The sequence below is a fragment of the Peromyscus maniculatus genome, chromosome 5, assembly GCF_049852395.1.
Source record: "Peromyscus maniculatus bairdii isolate BWxNUB_F1_BW_parent chromosome 5, HU_Pman_BW_mat_3.1, whole genome shotgun sequence".
In the NCBI taxonomy this organism is placed as follows: domain Eukaryota; kingdom Metazoa; phylum Chordata; class Mammalia; order Rodentia; family Cricetidae; genus Peromyscus; species Peromyscus maniculatus.
The window spans coordinates 93,816,016-93,833,656 of NC_134856.1; the positions used below are offsets into that span (position 1 = coordinate 93,816,016).

The 17,641-nt window shown below is 39.6% G+C and overlaps 2 protein-coding genes across 18 annotated transcripts in view; one reads left to right on the plus strand and one right to left on the minus strand.

Moving 5' to 3' along the window:
- Chrm3 (cholinergic receptor muscarinic 3) overlaps nucleotides 1-17,641 on the minus strand; it is a 483,981-nt gene that overhangs the window by 395,379 nt on the left and 70,961 nt on the right. The window lies entirely within an intron of this gene.
- The window catches only part of LOC143273398 (uncharacterized), a 47,702-nt gene continuing 39,951 nt past the window's right edge, over nucleotides 9,891-17,641 (plus strand). For 2 of the 9 annotated variants that reach the window (XM_076572916.1, XM_076572915.1), the window contains exons 1-2: nucleotides 9,894-10,274; nucleotides 10,410-10,448. In XM_076572916.1, coding sequence (XP_076429031.1) covers nucleotides 10,014-10,274; nucleotides 10,410-10,448 — 300 coding nt within the window. In that variant the 5' untranslated portion in view covers nucleotides 9,894-10,013. Of the gene's footprint in view, nucleotides 10,275-10,409; nucleotides 10,449-14,477; nucleotides 14,657-15,927; nucleotides 16,098-17,641 lie in introns of all 9 variants that reach the window. The other 7 variants (XR_013051489.1, XR_013051487.1, XR_013051488.1 and 4 more) reach the window with 7 other exon arrangements.

Here is a 17,641-nt window from a genome sequence, read left to right on the forward strand (position 1 = left end):
CATCTGGCTGCCATCCACAGGTGTACACATATGCATGGGCATTGCATACACATGTTTACACATACACATACATAACATACCTGCACATACACATCTAACTTTGAGATGGTCATAAGCACACATATTCCTATTTAATAAAATTGTATAGAAGTAATTCTTGGATCAGAAACAAAGTTCTTGTTTGTAACATGTGTTACACAGGGAATGCTTTCACTCCAGACCTTTCCCAGTTTTGCTCCTGCTTTCTCACAACATAATAGCTCAGGGACACGCAGCTCATGTTGTCCCTGCCCCATACCTGACTTTGTCCTCGTCTAATAACCACAGTATTTCAAGTTGGAGTTATACATTAGATCCATTAAAAAAGATGTAATGATCATAATAAGAGAGATGTTTCAACATTGAAAAAACATGCGCTCATTTTTTTGTAATCACATTATTTTTTCAGTAAAGTCTATTGTGGTTAAATTGCTGTTTCCTTCCTGTAGAAAATAAGCATCCAAGAAAAAATGTAGCTAAATCAGTAACTGTATTAGGAGACAACAGTATCCTGGTTGTTCATAAGCAGCACTTGTTATGACAGCAAATTATCGTTTTAGTTAAATCTGGATCACCTCAATAGTAATAGTTTACTGGTTAAGAGGGTATAGAAGGGTCATACTATGTATCCACTGCTAACATTACCCTCTGTTTACTTGGAACCTGTCTCACCAAGGTTCTTGAATAGTTTTTCAGACCCTATCCAATTAATCTCTAGCTACAGCTATGTAGGTGGCAGCCTTTCAGATTAAATTGTCTTCCAGTCACTTCCTCATTAAAGAAAGAAAAAAAGATGTCAAGCAGATGACAAAGCATCTTGTCAAAATGATTTCATAGTTGAAGATGCTCTATAATGGAAAGTTTCTCCCCATGGCTCTCATGATCTGAGCGGCTGTGCTTTCTGCTAGGTGGGTGCCATCTTCCCGGAAGTCTGTGAGTGAGCCTACCCTTCCAGGCCCAGGCACAGCAGATGGGAAGTTCAAACTGGAAACTCAGCAGAGGAGAATTAGCCAATTTACAGAAGTCATATTAGAGCGATTTAGAATTTCAAGAAGAGCTTCCTGAGGGCTTCTGGAGAGGAATGGTCTGCTGGGTAACTTTCTCGAGCCTCGCTCGAGTCAGCAAATCTTTACTATGTACTGTACTTACATGTCCATACAGAGAAAGTTGGGACCAAAGACACTAGTTGGCTATAAGCCATGTAATATCCTCCTGTCACCAAAGTATTTTCTTTCATACTGTCTACCAAGCTTGTAAACCACACATCGTTATTTCTAGTCTCCTCAGAGTATCACTCTTTCTCCCTCAAATTTAGCTTCAGAGGGCCCTGAACAAGAGTGTTCCCTAAAAAGACCCATTTGATTCAAATAGTGTCCTTTAAAAACATGATCGTGGAGCCAGCAGCAAAGAGTTTCAGTGGGGCCGGAGAAGAGAGTAAAGCTTGCTAATACAAAAATTGTCAAAGGCATCAGAAAAATTTTGAGGCACTTAGTTTCACTGAAAAAAAAAACACAAAATTCCCCGCCCCCCATGTTTAGACCACAGTATTTATTGGATTTGGATATTTACTGGGCATGCCCTCATTTCTAGCTGTTAAGCCAGACATGGCTCATCATAGGTGGAAATGATGAGTGGGAGACAAAACAATAGAATTGGTGATCTATGGGGGTGTATAGACACGTGTACCACTGCATCTGAGTGCACAGGGAAAGTAGGAAAGTATTTTAGTTTTCTTTCTGTTGCTGTGACAAATGCCAAGACCAAAAGTAACTCAGGGAACCAAGTTACTGATTATATGTCATTTTCAAGGGAAGTCAGCAAAGGAACCCAAAACAAGAAATGCAGTAGAATCCTGGAGAAATGTTTCTTACTGTCTTGTTCTGCATACTTTGGTCAGCATTATTTTTACAGAATCAAGGACTGCCTGATGGAGTATGGCAATACCCACAGGAGGCTGGCTCTTGCTCTTTGCTATCAATTTGGCATTCAAGAAAATACCACCACAGACATGGCCACAGTCAAGTCTGATGAAGACAATTCCTCAGTTGAGATTCCCTCTTCCCAGGAATGTCTAGAATTGTGTCAAGTTGATTAAAAAAAATAACCTATGGATGTTAGGGCTTCCTGTGAAAAGTGACAAGTAATCTCAGATCATGCTAGGTAAATGGGTTGAGCAGGTGAATTGTGGATAGGATAGAGTGAGGAAGAGAAGGGTGCTCTAGAAATAAGGTTAACTTAGTTTTATTGATTAAAGGAATGCATATTGTTCAGGGAGACTTTGTGTCTTCTGAGCTTGGCCCTTTAACATTTAAGGACAAGGAACTTGCAAACTTTGGAAAGGTGTGGGAGAGGATCCATCCTAAGGACATCTCTCTTTCCTCGTGGGTTCCAGAGTTTCTCATCACAGGTGCCCACATCCTTGTGGATAGAGGCTTATTTAAAAAAAAGGCAAGGAATGAACTAGATGCCTTCAACAGTAGATTGAGAAAATGCTTTTCCTGTGAGTAAGCAGAGAGGCTCATAAAGCATGTGGGTGTTACTGGGTGGATGCTGCCTTACCCACACAGGAACAGAAATGCAAGAAGAGAGAAGTCGAAGAGAGAAGGAGGCTGGCTGAGAACAGAAAATGAAAACAGTTTGTGCAATGACTTTCAACAATTGCTTCAAAGAAAAACCTCACCAGGCCAATCATGTTATTTTCTTGTTTGTTATTTTCAGACCCAGTGGACTGAACCCAGGGGATTGTGTGTGCCCCGGCAAGTACTTCACACCCCTGACCTAAATGCCCAGCCTTGTTTTTGTGGGAAAGGGGCTTACCATGTTGTCCAAGTGGGTCTTAAATTCTTTCTGTAGCCCAGGTAAGAGTGAAATTTGAAATTATCTCCAGTGTGTAGGGTTGTAGACATATGCCACCATCTACAGATTGTAACACACTATTCTTATTATATCCAATTCTTTTCCATTCAGAATTATGTTATGAACATTATTTCAGTGCAACACACTTAAATCCACTCATTCCCATTAAACAGCAGGCATAGTTTGTTAGATCCTCTGATTGTGCAAGAAATGTACACCTTCTTCATGCATTGTGCAATGCATAGGGTCAAGGGATTTCTGGATGTGCATTTTAGTGACTCGGCATGTAACCTCATTTATCAGAGTTTCATTTTCTTAGTTGATCAGAAATTTGTAAAATTGCATGTTATTATGAGTAAAGTATGTTAATTGGCTCACTGGCAACAAATTTTGAATAAATTTTCTGTCTCATTTTTCTATGATGCTATTATGTCAGAGACCATTCATGTACCATGAATCTTAAAGTATACCACTGTTTTTAAGTTTTGACAGTAAAATTTGAAGATATAAGTGAACATGAATGTTCATATTTTTATATATAAACACATATACATATACAAATCAAAAGAGCCCTTTGGTTTTACCTATATTCTTAATTCTTTTTTTTCATTTTTCTTTATTAAGAAATTTTCTATTCACTCCACACACTATCCACAACCCCCCTCCTCCCTCCTCCCACCTCCCTACCCTCTTTCCCAAGTCACTCCACAACCCCACATCCCCCAAATCCAGGTCTCCCATGGGGAGTCAGCAGAGCCCATCACACTGAGCCTAGACAGGTCCAAGCCCCTTCCCACTGCACCAAAGCTGTGCAGGGTGTCACACCACAGGCACCAGATTCCAGAAGCCTGCCCATAGACCAGTGACAGATCCTGATCCCCCTGCCTTGGTGCCCCCCAAACAGTTTGAGCCAAACAACTGTCTTCCGTATTAAGAGGGCCCAGTCCAGTTCCATGGGGGCTCCACAGCCACCAGTCCACAGTTCATGGGCTTCCACTAGTGTGGCCGGTCATCTCTGCATGTCCTCCCATCATGATCTCCACGTCCCTCACCTGCAGTAGCTCTCCTCTCTCTCATCAGTTGGATTCCCAGAGCTCAATCTGATGCCTGTAATTTTTTTTTTTGTTTTGTTTTTCGAGACAGGGTTTCTCTGCGTAGCTTTGCGCCTTTCCTGGAGCTCACTTGGTAGCCCAGGCTGGCCTCGAACTCACAGAGATCCACCTGGCTCTGCCTCCCGAGTGCTGGGATTAAAGGCGTGCACCACCACCGCCTGGCAACCTGTAATTCTTTATCATTCTTCATTTCTATCTTTTTTATAGACCTAAGATTATGTTTCCCATTAGCCTAAAACATTTCTTTCCCTGTTTCACTTAGTATAAATTGGTTATCAAAAAAAATGAGCTTTTGTTTTCCTGAAAATGTTTGATTTATGCACAAGGGGTGGATTTCCTAGATGTAGGATTCAAGGTTGACTTACATGAGTTGGCCTCCACAGGGTCAGAAGTTAGCTATCATTCTCTTCAGTATTCCCCAGCAGACCATGTATCTTTCCTCTAGCTATCTAAAATTTTCTTACCCATCTTAAATCTATTTGAACCTAGTGCACATGTGCATGCACTTCTTTGTACAGGGCTTCTTGAGTGAATCACATCTTCAGATGCAGTGCTTGTTTAATTTGGTGGAAATACAGCCATTGTTAGATTCAAATGATTCTTCATTCTTAAAGTGATTCCAGAAGGCACTAATATCAAATGTTTGATATTTCCCATAATTCTTTGGTATTCCATTCTATTTTTTGACAACTCTTTCATTTCCTACATAAATTTTATCTTTTTCATGGGTAAAGAATCTAGTGTTTTTTTCCTATTCTATATCATTCTTTCTGTTGAATTCATGACATTTTTCATGTCTTATATGCTCAATGAATAGTGTTGCTTTTGTGTTCTTTTTCCGCAGTCTCTGCTGTTGTGTTGAATCTCCAAAGTGCTGACTCATAGTCCCCATTTCACTAGATCTTTAGGTATGAATTTGGGGCATTATAAATTCCTCATGTAAGAATGCTGACACCTGTGCCATTTCTTGATTTATGTTTGCTGACTCTTCTTTTGACTACCAGCTACCATTCCTTGCTTTGTTAGCTTTTTGTTTTTGACTCATTTTGCTGAATAGTGTGTGTAAAGATGAACCACATGTTCTCCAAGAAATAGGTGTATCCCTTTTTTCCATCCATTGTCTAGTGGGGAGTATGATTTGTATAATCTGAACCTGAACTATATTTGGGATTTTCATTCTGTGACTCAGTTGACCATTAGTAGCTTTTCTCACCATTGTGACCAAATACCTTACAACAAAGCAACTTAAGAGAGAAAGGACTTATTTTGGCTCATGGATTGAGAGGCCATAGTCTACCATAGTGTGGAAAATTAGGTGGTGGATGATTTCATGATGGTGGGAGCATGTAGTGGCTAGTTATATTACATAGCAGTCAAGAAATAGATCAGTAAGCAAGACTGCTAGGCTGTTGTCCCTCTCCTACAATTTATTTTGTCTAGCTAAGCCCCTTCTCCTAAGCCATCACAGCCCCTTAAAACAGCACAATGGGGACTGCATGTTAAAACACACAAGCCTGTGTTGTGCATTTCACACTCATTGGTTTCTTCAGATAGAATTAGTATTTTGATCTATTGGACCCTAGGAACTCAGCCCCAGCAAGCTTTCAGATACTTCTTTTTCTTACAGCCCAGATGCTGTATCCTATGCGGTGTGAGTTCTCTGTTTGCTTTTGGTCCTGCTGCCAGTTCATTATGCCACGTTTATCCTCTCTAGTTCTACTTCTGGCTTTCTGCACTTCTCTTTAGCCCTGTCCCAACTGCCTTTGGCATCCCTTGTGCACACAATAAGGTCTGAAGAAGAGGGCTGTAAGAAACCTACTCTGTTAAAAACCTCAAGCTGCCACAGCACTTGGTAAAGTCTAGAGTTCTTCCAAGCAGTTTATGTCAAAACTTCCTCTCTTCCCTTCTACTATCTCCTTCTTTACACTTCTTGAAAGCCTGGGTTCTAGAAAGTGCTGTCTCTCTATCTCTGATATGTCCCACTTTTTCAGCTATACCCTCATCTCATATACTTCAAAACATTCTGCATAGCCAGTGAAGGTTCATTGGAAGGACCTTGGAAAGGGTCCTAAGGATTTTCACCCAGAGTTCTCATTCAGACATTAGAGGTTTATGGATGTTTAGCTAGTCCCTTCTCCACCAAATACAGAGCCTCCTTTTTTTTTTTTCCCATCATTCTGAGAAGAGAGTAGAGGGAGTATTTCACTTTCTAGATTTTTACTTTATATCTCTTGGCTTTGGTCTTGGATTTAACAATTGATGATGTCATACCATGCGTAGACTGTTCCCACTGCCAGGGTGGCAGCTACAGTCTCCTAGGACATGCCCACTCTTCACATGAACTGAAGTTTCCATAGGCATTTGTCTAAGAACTCAGAAAGAGTTTCTCAGGATCAGCACTGGCCTTTCCTCAATTTTAGAGTAGGAAACTGAGGCACAGAAACAACTTGTTCAGTTCACATAGCTAATCCATAGTCATTTTTTTTGCCTGTAGTAATCCTTATTTGTTTTTAATTAGCACATGAAGCATTAGGTATCATTATGATATCTTCAAACGAAAGCTGTTTTGATTGATTCTCTTCTTCCGTTCATCTGCCACTCCCCCAGGTTTTTTCCTCTTCACTTTCATGTCACATGTGCTCTTTTGCTCCACCCCCTTCCTTAGCACTTCTTTTCATCCTCTTTGGGTCTCCTTTATAGTTTTTAGGATCTACTCACATTTACATCCATCTATGTACATGCATATATGCATTGCAAACTAGGGTCCACAAGAAAGAACATACTGTTTTTGCCTTGGTTAATATACTTTCCAGATCCATCCATTTTCCTACAAATTTCAAACATCTGTATTTAGTGCTGCTCTAGTCACAATAGCTAGCAAGTGGAAACAGCCTAGATGCCCATCAATGGAAGAATGAGTAAAGAAAATATAATGCATGCACACAATGGAATCCTATCTTAAGTTATACAAAACTATGTAGCATTCTGTGAAGTAGGCACAATGCTCACCTCCACATGTACGTGGAAGCCCAAGTGTCTCCTCCAGACAGCATGTAGATCTCATTCCCACTCACTCCCAATACCAACACTGCTCACCCTGCCTTCTTAGCAACACTTTATACACCCCATTTCCCAGAAAAGTATTTAAAGATTGTTTTGCATTCCAGTTTTATTTTTTCAGCTAATGATGGCATCGTTTGATTTCAATATGGAGAGCTTCTCCTCAAAATTTCCCTGAAGGTCCCATTTTTATTTGTCTATATCAGCCATAGACACAGAAGGTATTAGGGTTTATTCTTATGTAATTTTCTCTTAACCAGACTACATGTGATTTTGTCAACTTAATTTTACTTAGAAATTAAATCATCTTATGTTCTTAATTGTTTTGTTGTTCTTCTTACAACTTCCTCTTAATTGTGTATATCTGTCTGGTACTTTGGTGTCCTGAAGCAAATACAGGCATAAAAGTGTAGCCTAACATTTTCTTTCTTGTGGGGAGACAGTGTCTCTGGCTCTGCTTTGAGCCCCAATAGCACACAGCATCACAAATTTCTTTGAAGTAACTATGGACTAATATTGTGAAATTCCATTAGTTTATGATTTTCAAAAAAGTTAGTTATCCAGTTAAGATGGTTTTAGATAATTTTTGGAAGGGGAGATACATTAGTTTTTATTTATTGCATTCTCTGTATGTAACACTTCAATTATAGCAAATTCCATCTACCAAAGTAATAGTTAGCATTGCTTTTTTTTTTTATACTGAATTCATTTACTTAGAGCTGTTTATTTCCCTTATCAAAAATCACATTAAATCTTGATTCTTGGGGTTATTTCCATAATATAACATTCTAAAATTGCTTACTTTGCTCTGGACAGGGGTGTGTATTCCACATTCTGATGACATGATGATGTGAAGGAATTAGGGAACCCACACCAGGAAGAGTGTGTGTATAAATACATATGCATATACACATGATACATATGTCATACTGACGTCATGTTTCTATGATTGTGACTGTTCATGTTTATATACTTGACTAGGTCACTAATTATTTATTTATGAGTGAGAATAGAAATGAGAACAATACTATAGACTCTTACCTCAAGTGTTTCCTGAGGAGTTAGGGTGCCAAAGAGAGGCAAGAAACTGCAGAATGTACAATAATAGGCCATAACAAAAAACAAATGCAAAAGAAATTGAAACTTGTTTATAACTAAATTAAGATAAGTGGTTAAAACTTTTCTGTTTCTAGGCTTAAGCACAAGAAAGGGATGATAAGGGCTGTCTTTAGGAGGGGATGGGCCCGGAAAGTAATAGTCCGAATGACTGAGGCACATAAGTGATTTTCCTCTGCCCTGAGGTTTCATGAGATCACAATCATCTTCGTCCATCCATGCATGGCATGATATCAGACACAGCAAAATGAATGTATGGAATTCCAAAAATCTCTGAGCTGAATATTTGCCTAGTATCCATAGATTGGGGAATATTTGTCTACTAACCAGAGATTCCTTTCTATTTGGAAACAAAACAAAATGTCATTGGATGAGCTCCGTTTCTAGTCTAGTTAGAAACCTACACCTGGTTTCTGAAGTCCAATCACAGGACACTACAGAGGGGTCTTCTGGCAAGCCCCCCAGACAAGCTCTGCTTCATCCAGGCTAGCTGCCCTGCCAGTGTGTAGAGCAGCCTCTGAAGGGGGCTGCTGCTCATGGCTTTGCTCCTTCCTACTCATGTTCTTACCATGTGAGTATTCCTAGTTCAGCACCTTCTATCCTAGGGATCTTTATTGGAGGGGTCCTAAAGGAGGTGGGACAGGGGCACTTTAAGACAATGTTCACCTGGGATCAAGTGAGGTATCTGTCCCTGTACCTACTCCTGAATTTTTCTTGTCACCTGCTGCAGATCTCACAGTCCTCAAAGCCTTCAAAGCCTTCAGTTCATAGCTCTCTCAACCATGACAGGGTCCCACATTCCTGATCAGCTCAATCTGAACCCATGTATCATCCCATGGGGGAATGGACCAGGGTGAGTACGCACCATCTCATCTCAGCCTTTAGTATCTTATTTATAACATTATAGAAAGTGAGGTAAGGTGTGATTCAGTCATTCCCGGCTGCTGGAACACCTACCAGCTTCTCTCTGTCCTCTCTCTCTGTCTTTTAGCTCAGCTCTTAATGCATAGATAGAAAGGGTCTAACAATAGTGAACTATTAAAAAATTTAACAGATTTACCAGCATGAATTCATATACTGTTTTGAAAATTTTCAAAGTGCAATCAATGGTTCATCGAATTATGAATTTATCCAATCAGCAAATTTAAGCTCATTTCTTAGAACACTTAAGACACTAGAATGATCCATAGTTTTAATATATAAAATAGCAAATATTGTATAAATGTAATTGACAACAGGCTGGGAGTTCAGCCTGCTGAGGTAGTTTTTTTTTCCTAGAAACCATTTTATTTGGCCAGAACTTTTGCAGAAAAGGAATTTAGTTTTTAAAAGGATTCCCCCCGTGATTCTTGAATTTAATGTGTGTATTTTCCTAGTCCTTTACAAAGTGCAGCCTGAAGCAAGGGTTAAAATCCTGACACTTTATTTGTGGAGTCTAACCCAACAGCAGTGATGGGAAAGTAAGGGCACAAAACAAGGCCATGCTGCTGTTCTCCACTCCACGGTGGGCTGTGAAGAAAGAATTCCCTCCCTAGGTGGGTGTCATGGGAGGGCTCTGCCTGAAGCTGCCTGGGATGATTTCAAGGGGCAATCACACTATGCCTAGTACTAGAAAGGAAGAAACGGAGAACATTGTTCTGTTTCCAGTAGTTAAAGTTAACACACAGGGTGCTGACACCTCCACAGTTCTGTTCTGTTCCCTGGAGTTCTCTGATGATTACATCACAAATTCTAGAACCCCTAGTACTGGAGAACTATGCCTTGATCTGCTAATGCTATGATACATAAAAAATTACCTACCGCAAACTGGGTGGCATAGTGGGGATATAAATGATGTCGGCCATTGCAGAAATCAGTGTGAAGGTTCTTAAAAAAACCAAAAATAAGACAAACAAAGAAAAATCCACCAAGAAGTGGCATATGACCCAACTGTACGACTTTGGTTATTTACCTGAAGAACTCCATCCACGTTACCAATGCACCAGCGTATTAGTGCTTAAGGTGGCACTATCCACAATTGCTAAGTTATTATCTGAGGTCCACCCCCCACACACACACCCCTCAGGATTTATTTTGGCTCAGGGTCTCAGAGTAAGTCTTTATTGCCCAAAATTCATGGCAGCAGAAGCTTGAAATGGCTGGTTATGTGATATTCACAGTCATGAATGTGAGAGCAATGGAGTCTGGTATTCAGCTCACTTCCTCCTTTTTTTCTTTTTTTTACAGCCTGGAATCACAGCTAAGGAGTTGGTGACAATCATAGTGGTAAGTGTTCCCATCTCACTTAAGGTAATCAAGATAAAGCCCCACAGGCATGCCTACAGGCCCATTTCCCAGTGATCCCAATTCCTGTCAGATGTTACCTTGGAATGAGAGGATAAAAAGCACTTACTTACAAATATATTATGTTGATTCTAAACTCTAATGACAACCCTCCAGAATGATGTCCAGATTTCACTGTCCCTAATTTCAAAATGTGAAAGTCCAATGGTAAGATTCTAAACACTTGGATGAAAACTCCAAAACAGTGAATTAAGACTCAGTTGTCCTATCTAGGAGCACAGGAAGTTGCTCCTGAACTAGTTGGTTTTGTTCTTATAGGACTGTGAACTTCACCCTTAGTTAGGCAGAAACATAAAGCCAAACTTCAGCAGATTTAATTTCCCTAAGAAGAATCATAGTTTAAAATATATGCATACTGAGTCATTATTCATGAATATATATTCCCCTTGCAATGAAATTTCAAGAGTGAAAACAGATAAAGACTTGCTTTCTCTCTCATTTCAGAAACTTCCCAGAAATCCCTTTGATAACCTTCTAGAGCCTACGCTCTTTATCTCTAGAGCTGGGAACTGTGGAGACTTTTCTCAAAAGCAGCCTAGGGAATCAATTGAGCATTTCTCAATACTGATGTCACATGGGATCTTGCAGCTTAGGACAAGAGCAGTGGAGAGAAGCAGAGATTTCTTTATTCCCTTTGCAAGAATATCCAAGCCCCTTTCATCACTAAGCTTGGGTTTGAGAGCTTTTTAAGGAAAACATTACAAGAGGCCGTGTGCTGTAAGCAACACCCCATCTGTTTTCCACTCAGGGCTGTTTAACACCCTCAGACTCTGAGATGACAAGTGTTCACATTTTGTCATTTTTTTCCTCTGGGAGGAAAGGGGAGAGGGAAGAAAAATTCTTAGATAAAATAATGAGTTTTATTAAAGGACAACCTCTGGGAAATACAGATAATAAAATTGATCCTCCAAAGGACACAGCTTTAATTATGAACCCTTTAACCCAAGATTCATATGACCTAATCAGAAATGTATGTGCCACCTAATGTTAACATTATGGCTGTGTGCTTTAAAGGCAGAAAATAGTGCTTATAAAATGTACTTATGGCCACTGCAATAATGGACCTGACTTTCATGTTTATGTACCTGTTACTCAAGATGTAGAGACATTTTTCAATTGTAAGGAAGATATATTTTAGTTGATCATTCTGAAAGCTTGTGTTAATCTTCTTTCTTTTAAAATATTTTTAAGTTTTTTTTCCAAGAATTTTATACAGGAATATAGTACATAATTTCTATCCCTCCTTCCCTTCCTTCCAACTTCTCTTTTGTTACTCCATCCCCTCTCAAATTATTGACCCCTTTTAAAATTTTTATTGTTGTACATACACAGTGAGACCATTTAGTATTGCTTGCATGTATATGTGTTAAGGGCTGACCACTTGGTCAGAGAGCTCATCCACAAAGAACAGTCAATTAATGGCTGCTGAGAAAGTTAAAGTCATTTTTTTTTTCACATTCATTCACAATGGAACCCATCTGGGCATAGGGAATTTAAAACAAGTACAGTATCAAAAAAAAAAAGACAAAGAAAGCCAAGAAACTACTCATTTTTAGGTTGTACATCTGCCTTTGAAGTCCCTACAAAGATTTTCTTAATGTGATTAATTGATATGTCTCACAATGAAGAAAAATTTTTTAAATTATCAGAGGAAAGTTCAGAGCATTTAATCACCCTTGCAAAGAAGGCAACAACAAAATGCTGTTTTATTTCTTTGTAATAAAATTGCATGTTTCTATCAGATGTGTAATCTAGATTTAATTATATACATGCATCTACACACATACATAATATAATATACATACATGCTACTACTGTGGTTTTAATATGAAATTTCCCCGAAAGCTCATGTATTTGAATACTAGGTCTTCAGCTGGTATCTCTGTTAGGGAAGGTTGTAGAGTCTCTAGGAGTGAAGCCTCATTGGAGGATGTGGGTCACTGGGGATGGGCGTTGAGAATTTATAGCTTCCATCTCACTCTGCTTCCTGAGTATGGTTACAAGGTGACCAGCTAGCCTCCTGTTCCTGCCTGGCGCGTGTCTCCTCCACCATTGATGGACTGTATCACTCTACAATTGAGCCAAAATAAAGCCTGGCTCCTTTAAGTTGCTTCTGTCAGCATATTTTATCCCAACAACAGGAAAAGAAACCTATGCAGACATGGATATGGTATAAAAACAGGAATGGCTCGACTTGAGGGAAGAAAAGAGACCAGTAAGAGAAGGGAGTGGGGGATGAGGGAAGCAGGGAGTAAATATAAGAAAAGTACAATGATGTATACATCTATATAAGATACAATGAAACCCTTTCTTTTGTATGCTAACTAAAAAGTTAATAGAAAAATAAATATTTGGAGATTATTGATAAAATATAGATTTTAAAATACCATTCATTTTCTCCATATTTAAAGTTCCTTTTAATATGACCAGAGAAGTGACAGGGGTAAAAGTTTAGAGACTTGAACTTCATTCTCAGTTCTCTGTGTAACAAGATGAGTATCCATGGGAGATGTACTGAAGCTCTCTGAGCCAGTTCTCCTCAGCCAGCCAGTACAGATAGCATCTTTCCCCTATTCAAACATGGGGCTTTTTATGAATGCAAATAAATTTAATAGATTCTTAATTTATAATTTGAACATTAAGTACTACTTCATGATTAATTGTAAATGAAGAGTCCTTCACAGTAGCATATTTTCAGCACTCAGTTTGCAGGCTGCAATTATGCAGTGAGATAGGATGCTGACTAAACCAGTTATCTGCTTGGCAGCATGGCCATGGGAAGGCACTCTTATAAAGGTTCATGGCTTATCTCATATACTGCCTGGCATGGCTATGGAAGGGAAGACCGGATGATAAGCCCAAGCAAGATGCTACACAGGAACAGTATGAGCCAGCCATCCACTTCTCTCTACAGATCCTCTCTGGCTGTGTCTGACACATCTTGCCTGATGATGTCCTTTAACCTCTTCACTCTATTCGTGCCACTACCTCTAGTTCACTCGCCAGCTGAAGTTGGAAAATTTCTCTCCCTCAAGTACAGGCTGGGCCAGGGTGAATGACATACCTGCTGATAAATATCTGTGTCATTTCCAGATGTCTGGTTCTCTTACTGAAACCCCCCAAAAAAAGGCTTTCCTTTGTTCCCTCTTTCACCTTATGGGAACAGTGACACACTTTGGCTACTTCATGAGTACTCTGCACAGTGCTGGATTAACATTTGGGTATTTAATCCTGATTTCTTCATAGTATAAAAAAAATTCAGGCAACTTCACATCTCCATTATGTAATTTGATATTCCTACAAAAGTTTTGCATGAAGACTTTTGTAAGCATCAGAAGAAATGGAATTAAATTTCAAGTAGATAAATCAAATCAGAAAAATAGGCTTGAAATTCTTATTAGAAAGGCATTGGTACAATGATATTTTATTCATTAATCTCCACATTATTTTATTTATTCATCTCTAGACTTCATGGTTCACTGGATATTGACTTCTTATGTGATGAACATGTGTACATGCATACAGTAATATAGGATGGGTTAAGTTTCTTGGACTTTTAAATAATGCAGCTTCATCATTAAAAGTATCCATGCAAGTACCTTGGGTAGATGCATATTTATATATAAATTGCAAGCATCTCTTGTATAAGATGCAATAGAAAGGATACATAAAATATTATCTTTAAATTATATAAACAAATACAGACCTGGGGATATGGCTAAATGCCATACAAGCCTGAAGACCTTTCTGTTAAAGAAAGGGCATACAAGCCTGAAGACATTTTTGTCCAAGAAAGGACTTCTATGTGCATTGTGGCATGGGCACACACACACACACACACACACACACACACACACACACACACACACACACACACACAAGATTAAAAAAACCTACATACCATTTTAAGCTATTATCCTTTTTTTTTTTTTTTTTTTTTTTACTTTTTAGATGACTTGCTTTGGAGAGCCTTAGACCCCATGGAAGACCAGATGCAGTACCATGTATCTGTAATCCTGGTGTTCCTACAATAAGATGAGAGGTGATGCCTAGAGAATTCCTGAAAGCCTGAAAACCAGCCAGCCTGGCTCACACCGTGGTGAACAATAAGAGGACTGGTCTCAAACAAGGTGGGAGGCAAGGACTGACACCTCAGGTTCTCATTGGACCTCTATGTGCACTGTGGTATGCGTACACTTGCACATGGTTGCACACACACACACACACACACACACACACACACACACACACACACACACAAGAAAAACCTGAAACATCTCACACAGATGAAGATAAGAAATGCATAGGTAGCATCTTAGAGTATAACACTCCCTTTTATCACTCAGATTATTTTTGGTGACCTGCTTTGGGAGACTGTCTATTGAGGAAATCACTCTTGAAGAAGAAAGTGGAGTCAGGAACTGCTCCTTTCTTTAACAAAAACAAAAAGACACAACGCAGACTTAGGGCCATCAGACTTGTCATGGGATGGCTAAAACCATCATGAAATATAAGGGTTCTGGGAAAAAGCAAGCAGAAGCTACTCACTTCTAAATATTCAGAACTAGAAATCAGTTCAGTGTCCATCCAGCCAAAATCTTGGTCCCAGCCTCCTGGAACCTGCCCAATACAAGGTCAAGGTGCAGGAACATCACTTGGGGGAATACTTTGAAGTGATTTTTGACAGTCTTTAATGCACTACATCCAGAAGCAAACATAAGCTTCAAATGTAAGTTGGATGGAGCTTTGGGTGACAGAAGAGCATATTTTAGGCAACACAAATGACACTCAGAGTGTTCACCACAAACCCAGTACAGGAAACTTCTAGAAAGACTGCATATCAAGGCAAAATATTAGACTTGTATACATGCTAATCAGAAAGATATGAGTTTTCTTTTTTAATGTGTATGAGTATATATATGTGTACCACATGTATGTCTGGTACCCCTGACAGCTATAAGTGGCCTTCAAGTCCACTGGAATTGTTACAAACAGTAGTAAGCTACATGTAAGTGTTGACAACTAAAACAGGTCCTCTGTCAGAGCAGTAAGCACCCATAACCACTAGGCCATTTCCAGCTCCTATGGATATTTTAATGTTTAAAACAAAGTCTCACTGTGTAGCCCTAGCTTGCCTGAAACATGATATACATACAAGCTGGCCTCAAACTCACAGAGGTCTGCCTGCTTCTGTCTCCTGATTGCTGGGAATAAAGATTTCTACCCTCATGCTCAGGCAATTCTGATATCTTAATCGGCCAAGAAAGTGAACTTCTAATCATATTATTATTGTTGTTTGTGTGGTGCTGGTGTTGTTCCTGTGTTGTTGTGTGGTGCTGGGGATTGAATCCCAGACCTTGGCATCTAGGCAAGCATTCTGACTCTGCATTGCATTCTCCAGCCTTACAGTCAAGTTATTTTCACAAATACACTGGTGGCAGCTGTGAAGGTGTGAATGTACGAAATGAAGTGCTGACTTCTTTAATATCCGTAAGAAGCATCATACTATACAACAAAAGCAGAATTTATGGTTTGGCACAAGAACATAAGGACAACAAAGGTTTCCTTTTGGTGAGTAAGAAATTTCAGAATCCTAACTTTGGAAACCAATCAACTTTAGGTTTAAAAACACCTGGTTCTGGTGCACATGGCCAACCTGGTGTGGCAACCATCTCTGCTCAGATAAAACTGCTTCTGGAAAGTAAAATGAATATAAACCCAGTTTTCAAATTTAACATGTATCACTAAAGCAAACTTACTAACTTAACAAGCCTGGTGTTTATACTCTTTGTGCTTCAGAGAAAAGATCATTAGTGCTTCAGCGTCATCATTAGCTGCCCAGGAGCAGGAAGAGGAATATGATGGTTGAATACTGTGTTCGGGACCTTTCTTGCTTCAGTGACAAAACACTGACAAAACTGACTTGTAGGAGGCAGGGTTTGTTTTGGCTCACCGTACAGTCCACTGTGGCATGGAAGGCTGGGTGGCAAGATCATGAGGGAACAGGTCACATCCGCCACAGCAGGGAGTCAGAGAGAGAATGGGAGATGAAAGCCACTGTGCAACTCACTTGTCCCTTTTTCCATCTTTTTATGGAGCTCAAGACCCCAGCCTATGTGATGGTACAACCCATATTCAGGGTGGACTTTCCCTCCTCAGATAAATCTCTTGGGAAACGCTCTCACTTTTACACCTAGAGATATGTATCCCAAGCAATTCCAACTCTAATAAAGTTGAATGAAAATCAACCACCACAAATACATTCAACATAATTAAAATATAGTTCTATTAAGAAAAAAAATAATAGGTGGCAGTCCCTGAAGGGGAGACTCTAGGAGAAAGATTAATTGAAGAATCATCATTTCCTAGCAATTATTTAATGTTGAAAATGAGAGGAGTTTGGCAATTGGGTCAGTGATAGAGGAGTGCATAGCATGTGGAAGGCCCTGAATTTAATCCCCAACAGTAGTAGTAATCATAGTCGTCGTCGTCGTCGTCGTCGTAGTTAGTAGTAGTAGAAGAAGAACTAATAAATTTAAAACTAAATAAAATTGGGGCTAGGCAGATAGCCTAGTTGGTAATGTGCTTGATGTGCAAGCATGAGGACCTGAGTTCAATTCCCAGGACCCACATAAGAACTATTGTGGTGGTATTGTGTTCCCCAAAATATTGTGTACTCTAATAAATTTATCTGGGGTCAGAGAACAGACAGCCACTAGATACAAAAGCTAGAAAATGGTGGCACTCATACCTTTAATCCTAGCATTCCAGAGATAGAAATCCCTCTGGATCTCTGTGAGTTCAAGGCCACATTGGAAATAGCCAAGCATGGTGACACGCCTTTAATCCCAGAAAGACAGCCTTTAATCCCAGGGAGTGGTGGTAGAAAAGAGAAAGATATATAAGGCGTGAGGACCAGAAACTAGAAGATTTTGGCTGGTTAAGTATTCAGGCTTTTGAGCAGTAATTCAGCTGAGACCCATTCCAGATGAGGACTCAGAGGCCTCCAGTATGAGGAGACAAGACCAGCTGAGGATCCAGCGAGGTGAGATAGCTGTGGCTTGTTCTGTCTCTCTGATCTACCAGCATGGACCCCAATAACTCGCCTCAGGTTT